Source organism: Carya illinoinensis, chromosome 15 (genome assembly GCF_018687715.1).
Source record: "Carya illinoinensis cultivar Pawnee chromosome 15, C.illinoinensisPawnee_v1, whole genome shotgun sequence".
NCBI classification, from domain to species: Eukaryota; Viridiplantae; Streptophyta; class Magnoliopsida; order Fagales; family Juglandaceae; genus Carya; species Carya illinoinensis.
Window position 1 is genome coordinate 29558320 of NC_056766.1, and position 24764 is coordinate 29583083.

Here is a 24764-nt window from a genome sequence, read left to right on the forward strand (position 1 = left end):
CATATTAGACGCCATCTTCCTCAACAAATCATCCCCACTTTGACCCATTTTGTTCAAATTGTGCTCAATTGTAGAAATTTGTTGAAATAACATATTAGATGTCACATAAGATGAGCCGGAGATTTTCAAAGTGGCATCATAAAAAACTTTAAGAAACTTGATAAAAACACGAGCCCTTTGCCAATCTTCAAATGGAGGCGCCGCAAGTTATGACTCCCTCACTCTCATTAACACAAAAGCTTTTTCATATTTTTCAGCAATACTAAGCATTAGGTATGTGGAGTTCCATCTAGTGGGAACATCTAGACACACCATTTTTCCACACACAATATTCAGCTCCTTTGCACATGTTCTAAACATATCAAGCCTTACCGGTGAGGACCTCACAAATCTTACTGCTTCTCTAATATTATTTATAGCATCATATATAATTTTTAAACCATCACAAGCAATGAGGTTTAAAATATGTGCAGCACATCGCACATGTATAAACTCACCTTCCAAAATTGTAAACTCCTTATCTCTTACGCTCCTCCTCACATGATCAATAGCAACATCATTAGAGGCGGCATTATCCACAGTGATCGTACAAAGGCGGGTAATCTCCCAATCCATCAAGCAAGACTCTAACATCCAAGCAATGGTCTCACCTCTATGATTAGGAATCTTGAAAAACATTATGATTTTCTTGTGTAGTACCCAATTTTGATCAGCATAATGACACGTGACACAAATATAATTCTTGTTTTGCATCGATGTCCATATATCGGTGGTCAAACAAACTCTTTGATTGCTCAACAAAGCCTTCAACTTTTGCTTCTCCTCCTTATATAAACCAATACACTCTTTTTGGAAGGTGGTTCGAGATGACAAGTTGTGTCTAGGCTCTAAATAACTCAAGAGTTTAACAAATGCCGGATGCTCTATAACCTTGAATGGCAATTCACACTGGATAAACAAATTAGAAATCATCGCCTTTAATTTTTCACGATCATATTGTCCTAACATTTGAGGACTAGATCCTTTACCATCAATTCTAACTCCAGTGTGTGATGGTAATTTATCCTTCTCAAGATTTTTATCCTGTCTAATGGGAGACTCAGGACAAGAATATCCTAGGTGGTGCGACATTGATGAAGTACCATTTTTATAATGACATCCATAAATCTTGAAACAATAATTGCATTGAGCTTTCGGTGCAATATGATCAATAGGTTCAATCTTTGTAAAATGATCCCATACATGAGATTGGTTGGTAGCCTTCTTGGCTCTTTTTGGCTTTGGGGGAAGAGATGGTGCCGGCCTGGAGTTTGGGGTATTCATGGAGGAAGGCACTAAAGGACTAGTGTCTTCCTCCATATCTAATGAAATATGAGCTGAGCTAGAACCACCAACACTATCACTAAAACTACCTTCCATCTGTTTTAAGCATAAGAAAAAAAAAATATATAATAAATATTTGTCAATTTAGCGCTTTAATAAATATTATGCAAACTTTGATTCAACAAATATATATGAATACAGGAGATATGCAACCACAAAACCAATATAGTGACACTGCCCAAAAAAGAGGGAAAAGGCAGTGTCACCATCAACAAAAAGAAAAGCACAAAAGAAAATTGATTTGTCTTTGTAATAGGGAAAAGGCAGGTTAGTGTTTCATAAAGTTGTTAGGTGTAGCTTTAGAGAACTCTATTAAAAAAATCCTGGTGAACAATCTTTTTCTAGTCCTGTCATGCCAACATAATTACTATATGAAAAGTACCACCATAATTACTATATGTATAAGAGTTTCTGTATACATATATATATATATATATATAATAGTTAATAAAAAACAATATACATAATTAATTGATCTTTTTTTTAAACAACTTCAGTAATAACACTATCTCTAATAAATAGAGTTCAAAATCTAACAGGTTCATTGTTGCAACAATCCTGCCTGAAACTGACAACTCCTCCAACAGGTTCATTTTTTTTTTTTAAACAACTTTAGTAGCAAAGGCATGCTACTAAATCCAATTTTTATATGTCATCACCTATTTTTATATGTCAATATATATATGTATGTTCTTTTTCTTTGTATATTGTAAAAGCAGAATCAGGATTTAATTTTCATGTGATATTTTAATTACATGCAGTGCAAGTGTTTGTGAATCTGTTAGTGTTTGAGAGTCTTGGCTACAGGCCATTTGTCTCATGTTTTGAAAAGAATAACAAGGGTGGTGGAATAATTTTTTAAACTGTCTTATGACATGACATGGAGGTCTATATGATATCTTTGTGAAGAGTCTACCTGATATTAAAAAGAAAGAGAAATCGGCAGTGCCCCTTGATTGAAGTTTTTATCCATATATACGTGGATTTGTGAGTGATATAGGCAGTCAAAAAGTGAGGAAGTTATATACTCTGGGGCTAACTTAATGAAACTCCTATTCAAGAGCAATTCCTTTTAACAATTTTTGGTCCCTCCAAATATCACTTCAGTCCCAGAGATGCAAAGAAAAAGGGCATAACGACCAGGTCATCTTAAATGAAACCATAACAATCATCTAAGATGTTCATCAGTGGAAATGTCATCTCATCAGATGTGGCATATACGTCAGGAAATTTTGAATACTTATAGAGTTCAAAAACAATCTATCAAACAACCACAACTTAAACACTAAAAAGTAAAAACGCCAAAACCCAAATATAAACCCAAATAGATGCGAGAGTCAAACACAAACCCAGAAAAAAAATCTAACTAAATCTTGTGAGAGGCAGGGACAGAGAGACCAAACCGAGAAAAAAATCTAAACAAACCCAGAACAAAAAAATAAAATCTAACCAAACCAGCAGAGAAATAGAGAGAGGGAGAGATTACCATACTGTAGGCTTCGAGAGAGTTGAGAGACGGCGATGAGAGACGGCACAGATGAGAGACAGCACGGCTAGGGTTGAGAGACGGCACGGCTAGGGTTTGAGAGAAGACTGAAGTTTGAACTTTGAAGTGAGAGTTTTACATTCCGTTCGTCGTTCGATAGAGTTGAGGGGAAAAGAAATCAAAGCCTGAAACGGTATCGTTTTCGGCAAGATAATAAACCAAGCGGGTTATAAACCCGGTTACGGATTACCGGATTATAAATCCGGATCCGTAACCGGATCTGGATTTAATAAAACCGCCCGGGTGTAATCCGGGCGAAAAACCGCCCGGATTCACCAGGATCCGGATTTCCGGACCGGATCCAGAAAAGATCCGGTCCGGATGCACACCCCTATATTAAACTGTCAATACATAGTTAGGCAAGTCCGATACAATAGCTGGAAGGACCTCACACGGTACCTGCTCCATCCACACACACTCGGTACTTAAGGAGAGAGCTAACTTGGCAGCTGCATGTGCTGCTCTATTGCCCTCTCTCCTTACAAAAGCCACAGACCACCCTGATTGGGCATGCACCACAGCCTTGATGTCCTCTATCACCTATCCATCCCATGAGGAGTTGCATGATTTGGAGTTGATTGCTTCCACTACCGTTTTTGCATCTCCCTCCAACTGCACCTTACTGAGTCCTAGTTCACTACACAGAAGAGTTGCACGAAGCATGGCCAGACTCTCAGTTGCACTGGCATTCTTTGTTAACTGTCTGGGAGCAGCAACTACCACATGCACCTCTCCTCTGAAGTCCCTCACTACAACACCAATCCCACCTTTCCTCTCTTGGAATCCACTGCTGCATCAACATTCACCTTCAGATAGTCATGATTTGGGGGTTTCCACACGGTTCTTATTACCTCTTTGGCCTTGTTTGATCCTCTCTTGGTTTTTCTTGAGCCAATGTGACTGCCTCTGCATCTCGCACTGCCTGCTGGATCAATACACAGGGCCCCTTGAATTTTCCTTCAAAAACCATATCAATTCTTCTTCTCCACAGGCCGTACAGCACCTCAGCTACTATGTGGAGCTTTCCTTCCTCTAACTTAGACTGAAACTCAGACCACAGTGTCGTGAAATCAACATAGTTTCTTCCCCACTTTCTGACTAGACTGCAGTCCTCACCCCATACATGTACTGCTACAGGGCAATCCCAAAGTACATGTATATGTCTATTTCTTCTTCTCTGTTGCACATAGGACATGTTGAGTTATCAATGACCTTTCTCTTGAATAGAATACTCCTTGTGGGTAGTATTCCATTGAGAGCTTTCCACAGAAACAATTTTACCTTTCCTGAGTTTGTTAATCTCCATAGCCTCCCCTACAGGCTTTCACTTTGATCTCCACTGGATGTTTCTCCTGTCTTTTGATTCTTAATCTCCAAATCTGCATAATAAGCACTCTTTACTGTAAATGTCCCTTTCTCTGACAGTCCCCATATTATTTTGTCACCCATCCCTTTTACACCAATAGGAATGCTACAAATACTCTTGGCTTCCTCTTGGCTGAAGATTGCTTGCACCGGTTCTTGTTTCCAAGTTTTGCTTTCACCATCAATAAGCTCACTAACAGTTGCATTACAGTCTAGTATCTTGTTTGGTGTTTGAATCTGAAATGTAGAAGGTATAGGCACCCACTTGTCTTTCCATACTCTAATGCTCCTTCCATTACCAACTCTCCACACTAACCCTGTCTTTACCAGATCCATTACTGACATTAAGCTCCTCCATATTTGAGATGGATAGTAGCCTACTCGTGCCTCCATCAGGTTGCCTGACTTGAAGTATTTTCCTTTGAATACTTGAGCCACCAATGAAGCAGGTTCTTGTATAATTCTCCACCCTTGCTTGGCTAAGAGAGCTCTATTAAAGCAGTTAAGGTCTCAAAATCCTAGCCCCCCTTGCCCTTTGCTACTCCAAGTTTGTTCCAGCTCTTCCAATGAATGCCCCTACATTCCTTTCTGTGATTCCACCAGAATTTGGCAATCATAGATTCAATTTCTTTGAGAAGCATACTCGACATCTTGAATACACTCATTGTGTATGCTGGTATGGCTTGTAAGATACTTTTGACCATGACTTCCTTTCTTGCAGAAGACAAAAGAATTCTTCCAGCTATTAATCCTTTTCCATATCTTTTCTTTCAGGCCTCTGAATGTGTTATACTTGGATTTTCCTACCATGGTGGGCAGTCCTTGATACTTGTTTTAATTCCCACACACTACACCTTCAGCGTGTTGGACAATGCACTCTTTTGCCTCGGTCCTAGTATTTGAGCTGAATAGAATGGAAGTTTTCTGTCTGTTCAAGGTCTGTCTAGATGCTTCCTCATAGACTTTTAGCAAGTAAACTAAAACTGTCCATTCCTCTATCTTGGATCTACAAAACATCATACAATCATCAGCAAACAAAAGGTGGTTTATTCTTTTGCCCCCCTTGTGATAGCTACTCCTTTAATGAGACCTCTTGCTTCAGCATCCTTCAAAAGAGTACTCAGTCCTTCTGCACAAAGCAGGAAAAGGTAAGGGGAAAGAGGATCCCCTTGCCTTAGTTTTCTTGTAGGTCGAAAGATATCTCCAGGGGTCCCATTCACTACTACTGAGTAGGAAACAGATTCTACACATACCATAATCAGCTTCCTCCACTTGTCACTGAAACCTATCTTATATAGCATTGTTTGTAGAAAACCCCACTCCACTCTATCATATGCCTTTGACATATCCAGCTTGATAGCCATGCTGCCTTCTCTTTCTTTTTGCCTAGCTTGCATAGTGTGCAGGAGCTCGTAAGCAGCCATTATGTTGTCAGTGATTAGCCTGCCTGGTAGAAATGCACTCTGGTTCCAAGATATGACATCTTGCAGCATAGATTTTAGCTTGTTTGCCAAAACTTTCGAAATTAATTTGTACCACACATTGCACAAACTAATGGGCCAGTAGTCATTTATTGATCTAGGGGCACTTGTTTTGGGAATTAGAGCTATGAGGGTATGATTTAGACCTGTTGGCATCTCACCAGTTCTGAAGAAGTCAAGTACTGCTTGCACTACATCAGAGCCCACTACATCCCAGTGATCTTGGATTCCGTCTGGCCCTGGTGATTTGAATGGAGACATTTGTTTAAGTGCAGCCACAACCTCTTCTGACGTAAACTCTCTATCCATTTGCTCCCTCTTGTGCTGAGAGATCCTGTGTCTTACACCATTCAAACATTGCTGTATGGCTCTTTCAGATGGGTTAGCAGATTGGTACACCTGTTTGAAGTGAAGCCTGAACCCGGTTGTCACCTCCTCCTTTGAACTCAGCACTCTCCCCTCTCCATCATCGATCTATTTTATAGAGTTCTTTTTCCTCCTTTGGTTGACACATGCATGATAGAACTTAGTGTTTTTATCCCCTTGTGTCAGCCAATGGACTTTGGCTCTTTGTTTCCACCTTGCATCTTCCTGATCTAGCAAAAGACCAACCTCAGATTGTAGTCTCTTGAGGTCATTCATATTATCTGCTCTTTCTTCCTCTTGCAACTGTTTGATTTCCTGAGTTTTCTGTTTTATAGCCGCTAGTCTGTTCCTCTCAGGTCCCTGCTCCACTTCTGAAGCTTCTTGCTGCACATCTCTAATTTTTTTTTGCAGCCTACTGGTTTGCCTTAGATGATGAACTTCTCTTTGCCAAACCTCAGTTACTGTGTCTTTGCAGCCATCCTCTTTCGTCCAATTCATCTCATATTTAAAATGATAATGAAAATGGTCCCCTGCCCCCTACCATTAGTACCCTCAAGAAGAATTGGTCTATGATCTGAACATAATGCCACCATTGTACTGACTCTTGCATCTGGAAACATCTCCATCCATCTTTTGTTTGCCATACCTCGATCTAGTCTCTCCTTAGTGAAAGTTTCACTCTCATGTCTGTTACACCATGTGTACTTGGCCCCCCTCCACCCTAGATCAAACAAACTACAATTCTCAACCACCTCTCTGAATGATCTCATCTGATTTTCTGCTCTAACCCTTCCTCCTACTTTTTCATCATGGGACAAAATTTCATTAAAGTCTCCTATTACTCCTACCCCATATTCCTAGGATTAAAGGACTGCAACAATATCCATGCTTCCTTCCTTCTATTTATTTCGGGCATAAAAGCATGTCAGTAGCCAGCTTAAGTTATCCTCTTCACTCTTCATAAACACATTAATGTGTCTTTGGGAATAATTAACTAATTCCACCTACACTTCTTGCTTCCACATAAGCATCAGCCCACCACTCCTTCCCACTGCACCTACTGCTATACAACAATCATACCGAGCCTTCCTAGCCACCTTAGTGGCTCTAGCTTGAGACAGTTTGGTTTCCATCAGGAAAACCAAGTCGGGAGCTTTTTCCTTTATTTGAAAACAAAGACTTTGAACTGTTTGGGGGTTCCCAAGCCCCCGACAGTTCCAGCTTAGTATTTTCATGGCATTCGGTGGGGCTGGTCACCAGCCTCCACCGATTCAGAAGTGATAATACCATTGCTTCTAAGACCAGGATGCTTACCTCTTCTCTTTTTCAATGGTGCAGTAAGGATCTCCTCCTTAGTCTCTGCTGGCCTCTTAATTCCCGGTCGCAATCCTCCTTCCACTGGAGTGGACCCTTGTCCTATTGCTTGACGTTTCCATCTGTGACTCCCTTGGTTTGGACTTGTTACACCTTCTGCTTGATCACTTAGAATAAGCTGGCTGTTGAAACCAGTTGATTCCCGCGCAGGCTTCTTCCCTTCGCCATATGTCCTTACTTGTGTCTGGTTAATGGGCCTGTTGTTTCTGTTGGGCTTGTCCAAGGCCTCTTCCATCAAACCTATTACGATCAAGGTCCTTGTTCTTTCAAGTGTTTCCCTCCCGGCTTGTACTTCATCCTCCTGCATGCTTCCTACACTGTGTAGGTTCTCACCTACTCTTTGAGTTGCCCCATACTGTGTCCCATCATCCTCGGCCCCTGCGACAAGTTTGCCACCATTTCTCGCCAAATTCCTCTGCCGTGCATCCGCAGACGCCATTCTTCCTCTGGGGCCATAGTTCTCATTGCCAACGTTTCCCTCTGTGCTTTGCTTCTGGCCAAGGTCCTCTGATTGTCTCTTGCTTGCAGTACTTCCGATAGACCCCTCTGTTTTGCCACGTCCAGCTTCCTTAGTAGGATCCTGCCGTCCTTCCTCCCTTCTGTTTGAGTTACCATTTGATGGAATAAATGCTGGGCGTCGTCTATAACTATCCTCTGCTCGTAACCACGAACCAAACTGGGAGATGGAATCTTGGTTGTCTCCCCCTACCTTCACGCAGCCACTTTCATTATGTAGTATCCACCCGCAGCTGAGACAGATTTTAGGAAGCTTTTCGTACTTGAAATTAAGCCACACCTTTTTCCCATTCGCCATTACAGTTCTCCCCTTGGCTATAGGTTTCTGTAGATTTATTTCGACCTTCACCCTTAAGCATTTGCCCATCCTACTCCATCCTCATCTGCATCTATATCTAATACATTCCCTACTGATTCTCCTGTACGCCTTCCCCAATCTTCCGTCATGAATCCTAATGGCAAGTTATGTATTTGTAGCCAAAACGCTTCTTTGTCTGGATGCGTCTTCCCTGGTTGTAAGTTTCCATCGTAAGGCATTATAAAAAATAATACGTTTGCAAAGAGCCACGGTTTTCTGTCCAGAATCCTCTGTCTATCAGCATGGTTGGCAAACGTAATGACGAATACATTTTTCCCAACCTCTTGGAACATAGCACGTTTACTTATTCTCCAAATTTTCCCCATTGCACTTGTTATAACTTCCTTTCCCACCACACGGTCTGAGCATATTTTTTCAATAAGACTTCTTTCTCCCTTACGATATATTTCATCTTCACTTCCCTGAGGGAACTCAATAACTTCTTCTTCTTCCTCCGTAAGCCTCAGGTTACTCCACTGATCTTCAATATCTTCCATTGTTCTTTACTTTGGACTCTCCCCAATGAGGACTGGAGCTCCCCTTAGAGAGAGACTTTGCAACGTGTATTACTTTAGTCTGTTTACTTTCAATTTCTAGTCAATTGAAATATATTATTACTACTGCATGAAAATACCCCCAGCAGCTTGGAAGAAGAATTTTCAATCAATTGTGTTAAGATAAATTTGCAGATTGAGAGGAGGTTGGAGGTAAGTATGGATTAATTATTGTGATTTTTTGGTGAGATGAGCTTTCCTAATTGTTAAGAGTAGTTTGATTTGGTAGATCATCCCAAGAATGGATCTGAGTTTTGGTAATGGGTCAATTTTTATCAATTTTGGTAAATGAGTCTTTTTTTATTTTATTTATTTATTTATTTTAACAAGGGTGTGTTGGGATCTAAATCCAGATTTTTCATTTAGAATCGGATCATTTGCCATCATGCTATCAGGCTCTTGGCAATTTTGGTTTTGAGGTAACTACTTTTGAATTATTGATTACAATTAAGATACTTCTAGTCAGTTTTTTCCACCCTTGGAATCGATGTTTATTTTGGAAATGGGCTCAATCAGATCAGAATGACTCCACCATATCAATGTTTTAGCAGCAGTGCTGGTATGTAGGGTAGAAAACGACAAAAACCAAACTGGTAAGTATTATGTGTGTTTTACTTTAAGATTCTTTTCTTCATGAACTCTATTTAAAATTACTGATTAATGCTTCCTTCCAAAAGAATAGGACAAAAATTGAGATCTCAATACACACCTACCGATCAATTTACCAATAACAAAATTGATAATATGGAGATAACATATCTTTCTTTTGATAAAGCGATCAATGATGCTAATGTGAGTAGGTAGAAAGCACATTTTCCACAACTAAAAGAGATCCTAAGAGTGTTGGACCATTTTAGCAGCATCTAGCTATAGGATCCTGGTGGTCTATATAAACTCTTTCAGAACATCTTGGCTTAGACACCAAAGTACTAAGAGTTGGACAGAACACTTGAAATGGAGTTTGGAATTTTTGGGTGGTGGCTACTATTGTTGGCTGCCTTGTTTCAGTTATCTTCTATTCATGGGTGTTTGAGGGAAGAGAGAGAAGCTCTCTTACGACTCAGCTTCCGTGAACTCCTCGTATGATTACTTGACATCTTGGAACTCATCTCACGAGGAGAGAAATTGCTGCGATTGGGAAGATGTTGTGTGCGACAACACTACAGGGCGTGTAATCAAGCTTGATCTTGTTTGCAATACTGGTGACGTATGGTATCTGAATGCCTCTCTGTTTTGTCCTTTTCAACAGCTTAAGTACCTGGATTTGAATGATTATAGAATATCTGGATGGGTTCCAAATGAATGTTTGTTTTTTTTTTTTGTTCTATTTTTCATTTTCCATTTAAATATTTCTTTTTTTTTTTGAAATTTTTGAATTTTGCAATAGAAATCAGTTTCTACTTTGTCTAAATTGTAGGTTTTGAAAGATTATCCGGATCGAGCAAGCTAGAGGAGCTTCATTTGGATTATAATTACATCAATGAAAGCTTCTTCTCATCCCTTAGTCAAATTTTATCGCTCAAGAAATTATATTTGAGATACAACCTTAGATCGACCAATCAATATCCCAATCTCAGGTAATTAGTCTGCAAGGTTAGATCGAGTACTAATATTCATCCATTTAATACTTCATGCTATATCCCACTGAACACATTTTAATAATTTTTTGTATCCATGAATACCTACCTGCTAATATTAGATACGTTGCAAGGTGTATAAAATCCACATACTCCATTTGGAAAAAAGCTACTATTAAAAAGTCATGTGGTTTTACTTTAATTTTTTATGTGGGCTCCAAATTTGCACATTTTTTCAATAGTAGTGAGTGGGACTTGCATGACTGTACAATCATTTCTCATATCTAAAATACTCCTTTCCGTTTTAGAGTTGGGAAGATTAAAGAACTTATAGGAGTTGTATTTGGATGGTTCCTACATTGACAAAAGCTTCCTCCGTGAAATTGGAGTTATGACTTCCCTTAATGTATTGACATTGCAAGGTTGTAGACTCAATGGAAGCTTGCCCATCATTCAAGGTAATAATCCTTGTTTTCACAAAATATTCCTTACCAAAAATCTCTTAATGGTAGAACTTAATGATTACTCATTTAACTTTGTAGGCTTGTGTGAGCTTATGAATCTACGAGAGTCAGATCTTAGCCTTAATAATTTTGAAGGGATACTACCTTCATGTTTGGCAAATATGACAAAACTTCGAATATTTGGTATCTCTTCAAATTGCTTTAATGGAAGCATTGATCTCTCCCCTCTACCTACTTTCAAGTCACTTGAGTACCTTGATTTATCACATAACTACTTCAACCCAATCACATTCTCCTCATTTTTTAATCTCTCAAAGCTTGAGGTCATATTTAGTGATGGCAACAAACTAGTTGATGAAACTCTGTCTCAAAGATGGAATCTTGGCTTCCAATTAAAGGTTTTCAGTTGTTCAAGTTGCTTATCTATCAAGTCTACTAGAATAATTACTAGATTCCTTTATTACCAGTTTGACTTGCAAGTACTACATCTCCCTCACAACAATTTGGCGGGACAATTCCCCACATGGTTGCTAGAAAACAATACAAGGTTGGCAATTCTTATTTTGTGAAATAACTCATTAACAGGACCGTGCAGCTACCCCATCATTATAGTCCCAACCTTTTGGTTTTAGATATTTCATTTAATAACATACAAGGTCCAATTCCAAATAACTTTGGTTTAGTTTTTCCAAATCTAGAGATTTTAAATATTTCTAAAAATGATTTTGAAGCTGTTATTCCTTCTTCTTATGGTAATTTGGTCTTCTTAGAAATGTTAGACATGTCAAGCAATAATTTTTTTGGAACAATATCAAAAAATTTGGCATGGGTTGCTCCTCCTTAAACTACCTGAGATTGTCAAAAAATCATTTGAATGGCCAATTATTTCCTGCCAATTACAATCTTTGTATTTGGACAACAACTGCTTTTCTGAAGAGATCTCACATAGCATATCTAATTCAACAATCTTGGTAGCAATTGATTTCAGTAATAACAATTTGTTAGGGATGCTTCCAAGATGGATGGGGAACATGATGTCATTGATGGATATTGCTATCACAAAAAATCAACTTGAAGGTCCCATTCCAGTGGAGTTATGTAACCTGAAATCACTTTCATTTCTTGAACTTTCCCATAACAATCTGAATGGCTCTATACCCTTTTGCTTCAATCCGATATCCAACATGTTCATTTGAATAAAAATAGGCTAACCAGTCCTATTCCCAGTGTATTCAAGGGTTGCTTTAATTTAGTCACTCTAAATCTTAGAGATAACTACCTTACTGGCAACATTTCAGATTGGATCGGTGACCTTTCAAGTTTGAGCATTCTCGTCTTGAAATCTAATTATTTGCAGGGAAATTCCAATTAAAATATGTCTTTTGAAAGAACTAACTTTGTTGGATCTTTCCAACAATAGTTTTTCTGGTCAAATACCCCGTAACATTACTTTTGAGCTGAGCTACAAAAAATCTGAAATACCATTGTCATACATTATCTTTCTCCCTATTTATGAATTTTTGTCATTCTTGCAATCTGCAATGATAAAGAACAAAGGTATCAGCATGAATATTTCCGTTTATGAATATTATAAGTTACAAAGGGAGAAAGTACTACAAGAAGTGGAGTTCTCAACAAAGAATAGAATTCTCTCCTACAAAGGTGACATTCTCAACTACATGTCTGAGATTTACCTCTCATGCAACAAATTAGAAGGAGAAATTCCACCCAAGCTTGGAGACTTGAGTAGCATCCATGCATTGAACCTGTCATACAACAATCTAATCGGATCAATCCCCACCCAATTCTCGAAGCTTAATCAAATTGAGAGTTTGGATCTATCCAATAATAACTTGGATGGTATTATTCCCCCACAATTGATAGAGTTGAACTCTTTGGCCGTCTTCAATGTGGCACGCAATAACTTTTGGGGAACAACACCAGAAAGAAAAGTTCAGTTTGGTACCTTTGATGAAAGCAGTTATGAGGGAAATCCTCTCCTGTGTGGACCTTCACTACATACTACTTGCACTAAAATTTAGCCACTATCTAACATTCCAACTGATGACAAGGGAGATGAAGCTTGTGGTTTTAAGGACTTGGAAATTTTCTACATTAGCTTTGCAGTGTCTTACGTGACAATGTTGCTGGGAATTGTTGCCATTCTCTACATAAATTTGCACTGGCGAGGGGCATGGTTTAACTTTGTTGAAGTGTGCATCTCCAATTGCTACTATTTTGTTGTGATCAACATTCGTAAGCGGTGTTATTCAAAGATGTAATAAATTTCTATTTCCACCTGAAGAAGGTTGAATAGTAAATTTGAAAATCCTCAAGGGGTAGCTTGAGGCGAGGATGTAGGCAGTGGGGTCGAACCTCGTTAACATACTGAATTTGCTTCTCTCTTACCCTTACTCTTTATATTTATTGCTATTTCGTATATTGTTTATATTTTATATTATATATTTGATTTATAGTTGTTATTTTTTTAATACAACTCAATTCACACCCCCTCATGTGTTAGTCATCTGGGCAACAATATATCAGACTTAAAAGTTCACATTAGCACCATAACTTTAGTTGTCAATTAGTGACCAATCAGGCAAGATGCTTGTACGCTAGATATTCCGTTTAGAGCTAATTTTTTATTTCTTTTTTGTCAATTCATAAAAGCTCAAGAAAACAATAAATTATATCTTTTCCAAGTACCAAAGCTCAACTTGGAGAAAACAATAAGCCCAACATATGCAAAGAGTTAATAAAGTCAAACTTAAACAAAAATGTAAACATATTAATGTTGAGGTATAAGTCATTAAAGAAATTAGTTAATACCAAAAGAGTACAACTGATGGTGACAATATTCCAGCAATAAGAAGAGGTTGTTGATCTACTAAGTTATATTCTAGCAAGTAGATAAAAAGAGAAAATTTCATGATAAGTTCATGCCATCTTCCATTGGCAGACTCCAACTCACCCAAAATCTGCATTCGATCATTACTTTACAACTGTCCAAACAATTTCAGAACAACCGTGTATGCAACGGATTTAAGAAATTTGAAAAAAAACTCTAAAGTTGTAATGAACTAGAAAATGGTGACATATAATTTGTTTGACAATGCCAACATATCTTTCAAAACAAAAAATATAGAAAGGATCTCGTAAATAATGTCTGGATTTAAACTATTTAAGATAATAAAAAAAAAATCTAACACATCTCACAAATTCAAAATCCTTACAAAAATTCTATCCAAACCAAAATTTAAGGAATTTACAAAGGGGGTATTTCTCAAAAAAATAAATTATAAAAAAAAAAAAGTTGCATGACAAAATAAGATATTTGCTCCATCATCTATAAGGAAATTTGGAAACTCAAAAGAGCTTTTCGCATCACCAAGAAAAAATTAGGAACAGATGGGCCCTGGAACTCGGGTGTTATATTCTTCCCCCCTAAAAAAATAAAATTCTTCCTCGATATTTGTATCACCTAAAATCAAGACTCAAATATCCAAACCTTCGTACATAGTTGCACACAACACATCACACTTTGAAATGTCCAATTCAAGTCTACACTATAACTCTCAACAATACAATTAGAAACCTAACAATAATTCTGAACTCTACACATAATCCATAAAACCTCATACAAATAGCAAAATAAAATCTCAAACTATCATATCACCAAAACCACGATTCCACCACGCACTCTAACAACTTATAGTCCCAAATGCATTGTACCTCAATCTAGTACATCCCAAAGTAACTAACCACCACATTGGATTTACAAGCCTAACAATTCCTCCAAACAATCAATGCCACAAGTCTAAACCTCTAGTTCCTAACTAGAATTCATTCCACAGATTCAACCCAAAATCTAAACCTTTAAATTTCCACATAATTATTTCTTAGTCCTCAACTTTCTAAACCTCGAATCGAAAGTCACCTCCTAAACCCACATATATCCAACACCTCCTATGTTATTGTTTGTTGAACCTCAAACCTGGCTTTCAACCAAACTTATGTTGACTTCCAAAATCCTCCAATTCCTATCCTATAGCCTATAGAATAAACCAATCAAATCTAAAACCTCAATTTTCCTAGAACATATTCCCAAAGCCTGCCAGATTCTACAACCTTAAATTAAAATATGATCATCTCTTACAATCCACAAATGTCTACACTCAAATCTGAAAATTATTTCTTGAAGTCTACACATATCCAAACCTCAAATATTATAGTCTGCAAAACCTTAAACTTGGCTTTGATACCAACTGTAACGTCCCATTCCCGGAGGTCTGGAGAGTTAAGCTCTTATTACTTAACATCAATTTTAATATGACAACTATAAAATCTAGAAAAACTCCATAAACTATTAACTTATTCACTCAACCCAAATATCCATGTCCCTTCATAGGGACAACGAAGAAATTCCCAATGACATAAATTAAAAACTCTCCAAAGACTCGAAAATATCATTAACTCATCAAATCAACATATCCGAAAATAAATCAATTTACTAACTACGACTCTCAAATAAACACTTATTCCACAACGATCATCACACCTTACAAAAAACTTCTTACTTTTGTTCTCCAGCTGAACCATCAAAATTATCTGAAAAATATTTAGAGATAAGAGTGAGTTATCAACAACTCAGAAAGTAGAGAACATATACTAGTGTGCAAACATGAGCATTTACAGAGTTCAAAATGCAGAATGAAATTCTTTTACTTTCAAAATATAGAATCAGAACATGTTATCAAAAATATCAGAGCAAAAGTTTTAGAAAAATATTCTTATTCAAAGTTTCTTTGGCACATCATAATTGAAACATTACATCAGAAAAGAATTCCATGTTTAACCCCCGTGGTAGGGTTGTCCAAACCCGACGGCCAACTGAGCAAAAACAGAATATGAATCTTCCTCTTATTATTCTCAGAACCCCGAGTGTGCACACAAGAAAGACCTTGCAGAAAACCACTTTGCTTCCAAAGTGGGTGCACCGAAAACAGAAAAGTTGGTTCCCACTCGAACAGAGGACACAGTTTTACACCCGTGGTAAGGTCAGAACAGAACAAAAACAAACACAGAATGTCATGCCAGAGGTTTTCAAAAATCACATCATATCATATCAAAGCACATAACATTTTCAGAACATAGCAGAATCAGATCACAAAATATGTGTTATGCATAAAATTTCATATTCGCTATCTTTTGCACAGTTCAGAAATAAAATGTCAAAATAACTTATGTCTACACTAGTCATGCTAGAAAATACCTTATTCTTATACAAAATTTCATGAGTAATGCAAAACAAATAACTGAGGTGTTTCAAAATTATTTTTATAACAAAACATGTATATTTTTCCAAAATCAACATTAGTTCATTTCTTTTAAGCAAAGTCTAGTATAGGAACTCCACTTACCTGGACTTCTTAGGTTTTAGAAATTCTTCACAACAGTGCCAAACAAATAATCAATCGTCACCTATAGAAAATCATATAACTTAAATAAATCTCCAATTGAACACATAACTTGTAATTGTACTCGAAAAACTCAAATCGTCTATTTTAATTTCTCAAAAACTTAAATTTTCCCTTAACCTAAAAATATCATCACTTTCCAAAATTCCTTCTTATCCAATTTAATCTCTGAATAAAATATTAAATTCCAACTCACCTACTATCGAGGTCTAAATATAACATATCAAAATCATTACAATTAGAAAAGTAGAAAATCATAATTTTGGTTATGTTAAAAATATTCCTTTAAAAAGTATTCAAAAGTAAACATTTTGTACATACTGTTCACTTTTAAAAAATTCATATTTTAATATATAATTCAACTCTAAAATCTTTAGATCTTAATACCAGCCGCAATTTGAAAACCTTAGCTATTTTATGTTAAGCAAGCCCTTTGGATAAATAAAAAGTGAGTCGAAAATCACATAAAATAATTAAAAAAAAAATTTTGTAATCTAACTAAGGCTCGTTTTGAAGAAAATATGCCCAGCCGAAAACACCCATATAAACACAGAAAAACATTTGTTCTGATTTGACTACAAGGGCGTAATGCTAATTTTCTTTTTAACCAAAGATTTAATTACTATACGTAAAACAATTTGGAAAAGCTGACCATATGTAGTTTAATAGAAGAGGGAGGAGGCGGCGGCAGAAGCTCACCGAGAGAAAGAATCGCGATGGGGCAGGGCGGCTGCGGTGGTGGAGACGACGGTGGCTCTGGGTTACGTGACGAAAGAGTGTGATGGGAGAGATGAAACACAGTGTGATAAAGGGATGGCAGTGGAGTACGATCGGCCGAGGCTTACCGTGAGGATAACGGCAGAACTGGGGTGGTGCAAAGGCACCGTTGCTTGCTGTTTCCCGTGGGCTTTGGATGGCTTTGGGATGCTCTGTTTTTATGCATGCAAAACAGGGGCTGTGTCTTGGCTTGAAATGGAACACGAGAGGGCTGGGTGATTGGGCTGGTCACACGGTGGCTGCGGAGAGGGGTGTAACGGTGGCTGAGCAGAGGGGTGTAACGGTGGCTGAGCAGTGGGCTACGGTTGGATGTACGGGAAACTGTTAGAAACTCGATCTTGTAATTGTAATGATGATGAGTTACTCACCGAATAACACTGGTCATGAATGATTGCTGTAACAGGATGGTCCAGGAAAAGAAGGAAAAGGCGCTGTCAACTCAATGGAAGGAATGCACACCAAGTATTTGAAGAAATTGCTATCAGAGAAAACACACACTGATCTGTATTGCTACGGGAGTACTTCGAGGGCTCCCAACCTCCAGAAATTCTACGATATTCTACTTTTTCCAAATGAACGTGAATAAAATGCATGCTGAAGTGAAAAACTTATAAATAAATAGTGATGCCAATAACCCTAGCGGAACAACCGTGTATGCAACGGATTTAAGAAATTTGAAAAACAAAACAAAAAAACAAAAAACTCTAAAGTTGTAATCAGCTTGAAAATGGTAACAAATCATTTGTTTGACAATGCCAACATATATTTCAAAACAAAAAATATAGAAAGGATCCCGTAAATAAAGTCTCGATTTAAACTTTTTAAAAGAAAAAAAAAAAAATCTATTTAAGGAATTTATCAAAGAGGGGCACGTAGTTCTCAAAAAAATAAATTAAAAAAAACGTTGCATGACAAAATAAAATTTTTACTCCATCATCTGTAAGGAAATTTGGAAACTCAAAAGAGCTTTTTGCATAACCAAAAAAAAAAGTAGGAGCAGATGCGCACTGGAACCAGGGTCTTACACTGTACAAAGGTTTTGCACACCTTAGATCTTATACAAATCATTTCCCAAATTTTAAAAGTTGGATAAAAGATGTCTATTTAGTGAAGTGCTAAAAACTAAACATGGATTAAGAGATGAACCCAAGACCTGGCACCATTAACAATATTATATAACACCATTCCATGAAGTACTTGTAGTGATGCTCACTAACCACATAACACCCTTTCAGATAAAATTTGACAACTCCGTTCCAAGTCTACTTAAAATTGCAAGGGAGAAGACAATACCAATATTCGTGGTGAAAATATATAGTACAATAGGTCCATAAGCAAAGCAAATTCTCAAACTTACAAGGAACAACTTATGGCACTGTGAATTCACTAATACAAGCAAACAATCATGAGGATATATCTACACTTGAAAAATATTTATCTTAATTTTATAGATTTTTTAAATAAATGTTTAGAATTGCATTTTTTTTACTTTCTTTTTAAGGGTGTTGACATGGCATTTGTATGCCACATGTCAAGTTCTAATTCATTGCCACGTTTCAAAAGGTGAATCAACCGCATAGAGACAGAAGGACTTAATTACAAAAATTTGCAGTCACCGAGAAAATCATAAAAATTTAAACCCGATGGAATGATTTACAAATAGACTAAAGATGTTGCCGATCAGCCTAAAGAAAACCGATGCTTTATTGCCTCTATATTCTCAAACTTTAGAAGACTTGACTCATGATGATTGCTTGATAGGCGGAAGACTTGGAGTCAGTCAATGCTTTCCTTCCAGCTTCTAGGTAGCGAAACCAAGACCATATTCTACACCTTCGAGATTCCGTTTAAACCACCTGAAAACTTATCTGGAATAATTTCTTTTGCAAAGTGGCGTGTTTCTCATGTAAGGAGAAATGGTAACACCATAGCCCACTTACTAGCAAAAATTAATGCTCTTACCATTTCTGACTATGGAGGAATTTCCTCATTGTATCTGTTCTTTAGTTCAATGAAATGGATTAAGGGTATTCCCATAAGACAAAAAAAAAAAAAAGGAAGAATATTATGAACTGAATGAGAAAAGAGAGAGTTTCAAAGATAGAGAGAGAATGATAGAGAGCCATTCTTATTGATTCATATCAAATGAACTTAGATACACCCATATATATAGGGTTATAAAAGTCTTAATTGACGACTATGACTTGGTCAATTATGACGGCTAAATGTGGTCATACAATACAAGATGGTTTATAACACTTCTCCTTTGGATGACCATATTTAAAGAATATGCCTCGTTAAAACCTTGCCAAGGAAAAACCCTGTGGGAAAAAAACCAATGGCGAAGGAAAAAGAGTATAGTATTCATGTGTATCGCCGAGTGCTTTAGGATTGCCTCATTAAAACCTTGCAAAGGAAAACCCAGTGGGATAAAACCTTAGCGAAGGAAAAAGAGTACAATCAGCACAAGTCTTCAAGACATTATTTCCCCTGAAAAGTGTATGATAACAGGTCTTCAAACCTCCGCATTCCAATGTTCTGCATAATTTTCTTAAATGTTGCAATTGGTAATGCTTTAGTGAATAAATCTGTCAGATTTTTACTTGACCGTACCTTCTTGATATCAATTTCAACTTTCTTCTCATGAATTGCAATGATCTTCTTGTGTGTATCTGAAAGATCACTTGCATCTGTACATCCAACTAACTGTGAACTTGATCCATGTTGATAAAATAATCACAACTGGATCTTTCTGCTAATCATTACTCTTCTGTAGTTGTACTCTTCTGGAGTTTTTATAAATAACACAGTTAGTGGAGAATTCATCAACATTAAACTGCTAACCTCATTTTTCAATAAAAAAAAAAAACGGTGACCAGCCTTTTAAGATCAGACAAGCACCACAGATTTTCAACTCTTCTGTAGGTGTCAGGCGTGCTGTCAGGCACCGCAGCTGTCAGGCATGCTGTCAGACGCCGCAGAGCTATGAAGCTATATTCCATCTCTTTTCTCTTGCTTCACGAGAGATGCTGTATCATAATTTTCTCTATAAAAGAGATATTCAGCTCATCTTCATTCGCATCTCATCTTATTCACTTTTCTGTAATTATACTGCATTTTTACTCTGCAATCTCTTTCCGCATTCTTATCCTGCAATCTCTCTCTGCAATGGCTCAGCAATCTTCTCAAGGTCAATATATGAGGTATTCTGCACCTCGTTCATCAACTGTTCCTGCTTCTACCACAGGTGCTATCATGCAATATAATGATCTGACTCGTAGGTCAGATAATGAAACTATCTATGAGCTTGTGAGTCTCGGAACCCGATACTCATCATCCATTGTCGCATTTTCTCAGTGACTGCAATCCAGAACTTATGGAGTTGACAATCTTCACGAGAATATTGCTATACTTCAACGACTTCTTCTGGAGTCCAACATGAAGATAGAATCAATAAAGAAAGAGAATAGGAATTTAAAATCCTTGCTTAAATCTTCTTTTCGATTGCCCACCCCTTTAGATAGGGATGCCATGCAGATTCTTGAAGAATAAGAGTGTTTAAAGAATGAGGCAAAGTGCCTCAAATTTCTATAATTCTTGCCTCAAGATAATAATATTTCACAAATATTCATATTTGTGTTTCTATCTTTTGGTAGATGTTCTGTGTGCTCCCTTTTATTTCTTCTTTAATAATGCACACTTCATATCAAACCCATAATATGAATCTGAAATACTAATTGTATTAAAAGATGGTATTTCATGACTAATAACATCATCCATCTTCCCCTTGAAGCCGCAAGGGTTTCAGATTTATATTTTAAATATGTGCAGTTTTTATGAGCTCTTCTGGAGCCTCAATGACATTTAAATCATATATATAAACTGCAATAATAGCTTGTTTCCATTTGCATTTGGATTGCTTTAGATCATATAAGGATCTTTGCAACTCGATAGAATACATATTTCCAGATGTATTCATATTAGAAGCTTCAGACATTTTCTATCCTTCAGGGATATTCATATATATATCATGATCCAATGATCCATATAAATATGCGGTTAATCATGCATATCCAAACTCTCGGTAACTTTCAAGCTAATAAAAATTTCAATATGATTTCAACCACTTTAAAATCATATCAATATTGTTTCTTCGAGAAACTCACTTATGATTTCTATATCACATTTTCATATTAAAAGCTTCAGGCTTTTTATATCATGTATATAAATATCCACAAAAATCACCTCTTTTTGGACTTCAAATCCATATTTATCACATTTTACTTTGTGATATCAATTCTGCAGGAATTGAGAAACTGATTCATGATTTATATATCACACTTTTATTTCCTTTCTATAAATACCCACTGACATTCAACAAGCATCACCTCTTTAGGTGTTTGGACTATAAGTCCCGATGCATCATATTTTACTAGTGAATCAATTCTACAGGAATTGTTTCTTTCAAATTTGGCCAATATTTTACGTCGTATTCTTCGACGGTTCTTGATTCACTTTTTTCATTACTTCTGGTAATGTCAATTGCCATCTCATATGGATATACGTTGTCGACAACGATTTTATTTCTATCCATAATTTCTCCATTATTCATGAAATGTAACGAGATCTCGTTATTTTCAGGTACCTGTCCCTATTCAAGGGAAGACATTTTCATGAAAAACCTCTTCAGGAGGCACTCTTCAGGAGATTTATACTCTTTAAGAGTTTATATAGGAGAATTTTATACAGAAAATTTGGATGGACTTTATTGCTTGTTCTGTGGGTATGGCCTCTTCAGGAGCACCAAATTATTTGTGCTTTTCTCTTTTGAGATGCTCTATCTTTTGTATCAATACGTCTCACATGCCTTTAAACATGTCTTTAGACTACTGAATTTCTTAATTGTCCTACAGGGACTTCAATCCTTGCTGGGATTTTAGCAGCTAGAATATGAGACATTTTTATCTTATTGTATCCAAAATTTAATTATCATCTGAACTTCTGGTTCACATATGATAATCAAGATAATGTCGAATAATTTCATCTTATTTGCTTCTGGCAAATCTTTTCTTTCCACTTCTGGTAGTAAGACTTTATAGTAAAAGAATCTTCTGGTTATTTCATGGACGTCCATATGAAAATCATTCGACTTATCGTAATTGATTTTGAATGATCAAGATAACCATTAAAAGATACAAATATTTTGAATCATATCACCTTTTGATGCATCATAATATTTGATTCAATAATTTGTATAATATCATCTCAAAGATAAAGCTTACAGCTTTTCCAATACAAGTTTCTGGCCCGAAAAGATATTCATTATCACGTCCAATCTCTTAGTTTCTTTGAATGAAACACATCATTCTTTTCACTTCAGGGAATAGAATGATATAAATTCATTATCATTCACTTCAAGGAATGATGTAGATCTAGTAAGACGTGACTAATGATTTTCATCAAAAGCTCATTATTTTTCTCAGTCACTGAAAGACCAGATATAAATTTAGAATATATTGTGAACGTTTGCATTTCATATTGCTACTTCAGGAGCATACTCAATATTGCTACTTCAGGAGCACATTCGAGACGTTCATTCAAATATATATTCTTTAGAGACTTTTCTCTACACAATTTCAATTATGCAACTTCAGGTGCATTAATCTTAATGAACTTTTGATACAAGTATCAATCATTTAAATTATGAGATACTTAAAAGCTATTATTGATTTAGGGCGATCCTTCAGGGATGCTCCATTTTTATTCTCAGATAAATCATATCATCAATAATTTATAACAAGTATAAAAGAATAAATAAAACTTGTATCTAAACTATGTAAATAAATATAAAATTTATCAAATAATAATAATGAATATAACTATAAATATTCACCTCAGCAATTATAAATAATATATTAAAAACTTATTTAAAATAAAAGATCACTAACTTGAAGATCATGAGAACCTCGTGCAGCTCTCCATGAGGACGTTATCATGTGAGGGTGTGTTACCAACTCCACTTAATGCTCAAAAGCTTTGAAGAAAAGTCCAACTATCCAGCTAGCTGCCTAGACAAATGAGAGAAGATTCCCTCACGCCATCCCTCAAAAGTCTTTATTTTTGTCTATACTTTTATTTTCTTTAATATCTATGCTATCCTCATCTTGGTTTTAATATTAAAGCCAATAAATTTATGCCCCCCCGTGTTAAAAGCTTGCGTAACGTGTTGAACTTCCCTTACTATGAAATGGAATACCATGACACCAGCCATGCGATGGGCCACATCTCGATGAAAAAAGCAACGAATGCTAGAGTCATGGCTATGCACAGAGCTACTGCCCACGTTAGTTTTGTATCGGAGTGTTCGATGATTGTCATGCCTGTTCCAAGCATCGCGAAAGAAAAAATCATGCCGGCGACACTGCTAGTCTTATATCGGCCTCTTTTTGTGAGTCTGAGGTTTTATCAAGGACTTTCTTCGCGTCACCGAGTCGACCCTGCATGACCAGCCACCTTGGTGACTCTGGCATGCCTAAAATGACGATGCCGAGTATAACAGAGGGGACCCAGCAATAACCCAGCAATGAGGAAGACCTCTGTTTCTCCAACTGCATTATAACTGGCTTCAGTTGGAAGGATCTGAATTTGCTGGAGTGAATTTGAGTGAAACGCTATTGACACAATGGCGCTCATCCGTGGGTGTCTGAAAACCCTCTCCTTTAGATACATGGCCAAGATGCCCACCACAAGCTGCGCATGTGATTTCGACCCTCCTCCCATCCGGGTCCGGATTTCAATTTATGGCTCCAGGGAGACCTTCATAGAAAGCTGGCCAATCACAACCAGAGTTGAATTTGGTTGTATACCTATAGAGAGGCGTTCCACATCCTGCACAGAGATAAACTCCCTCGGCAAAGAACTTGTCGTATTCTCCTGAGCCTGGATACTCTGCCCTTTTGCCTCAGAATCCGAAACTGCTCGGGCGAGAGGATGGCTTGCCACTCCTTCTCCGACTTCTGGACCGACCCAGTTGCAGCCATGGCTACAAAACCACCACGAAAGCTACGCTTACTCCGATGAAACTATCCGCTAAACCCAAATGCAGAAATGGGAGCGGTAATTATGGGTTTTGGAGCAAAGGTTCTAAAATGGATCCCAAAGAGAGAGGTTCGTGCAGTCTTTGGTTGAAAGAGGAGCTTTGAGTGAGTGGGTTTGGTCGTAGGTTCCGGATCCGCCTTTCGAACCTTCTTGAGGATAGACTGAATCGGTATGGGAAGAGGTACGAGAAAATTTGCCATTAATCATTTTCAAGCGGTGAAGCGAGCAATCAACCTCAAGACCCACAGCCGATGCCGATCCAATACTCCTGCTTTGCTGGTGTTGTTTGCTGCGGATCAGGTCAGGTCTAATGCATCGGATCATCGGTATAAGGATGGAGATCCAGTGCCTCTCTACGCCAATAAGGTCGGCCCTTTTCACAATCCCAGCTGGTGTTTGCAGCGGCATATTTGGGGTCAAACACG

At 37.2% G+C, this 24764-nt stretch overlaps 1 protein-coding gene and 1 pseudogene across 1 annotated transcript; both read right to left on the minus strand.

Moving 5' to 3' along the window:
- Positions 1–8382: 8382 nt before the first annotated feature.
- LOC122296783 lies at positions 8383–8886 on the minus strand. The gene has a single exon (XM_043106577.1). It carries the CDS (start codon positions 8884–8886, stop codon positions 8383–8385), a length of 504 nt encoding a protein of 167 aa, XP_042962511.1.
- A 14941-nt stretch (positions 8887–23827) lies between these two features.
- Positions 23828–24460, minus strand: LOC122297696 (annotated as a pseudogene).
- Between the last annotated feature and the right edge of the window lie 304 nt (positions 24461–24764).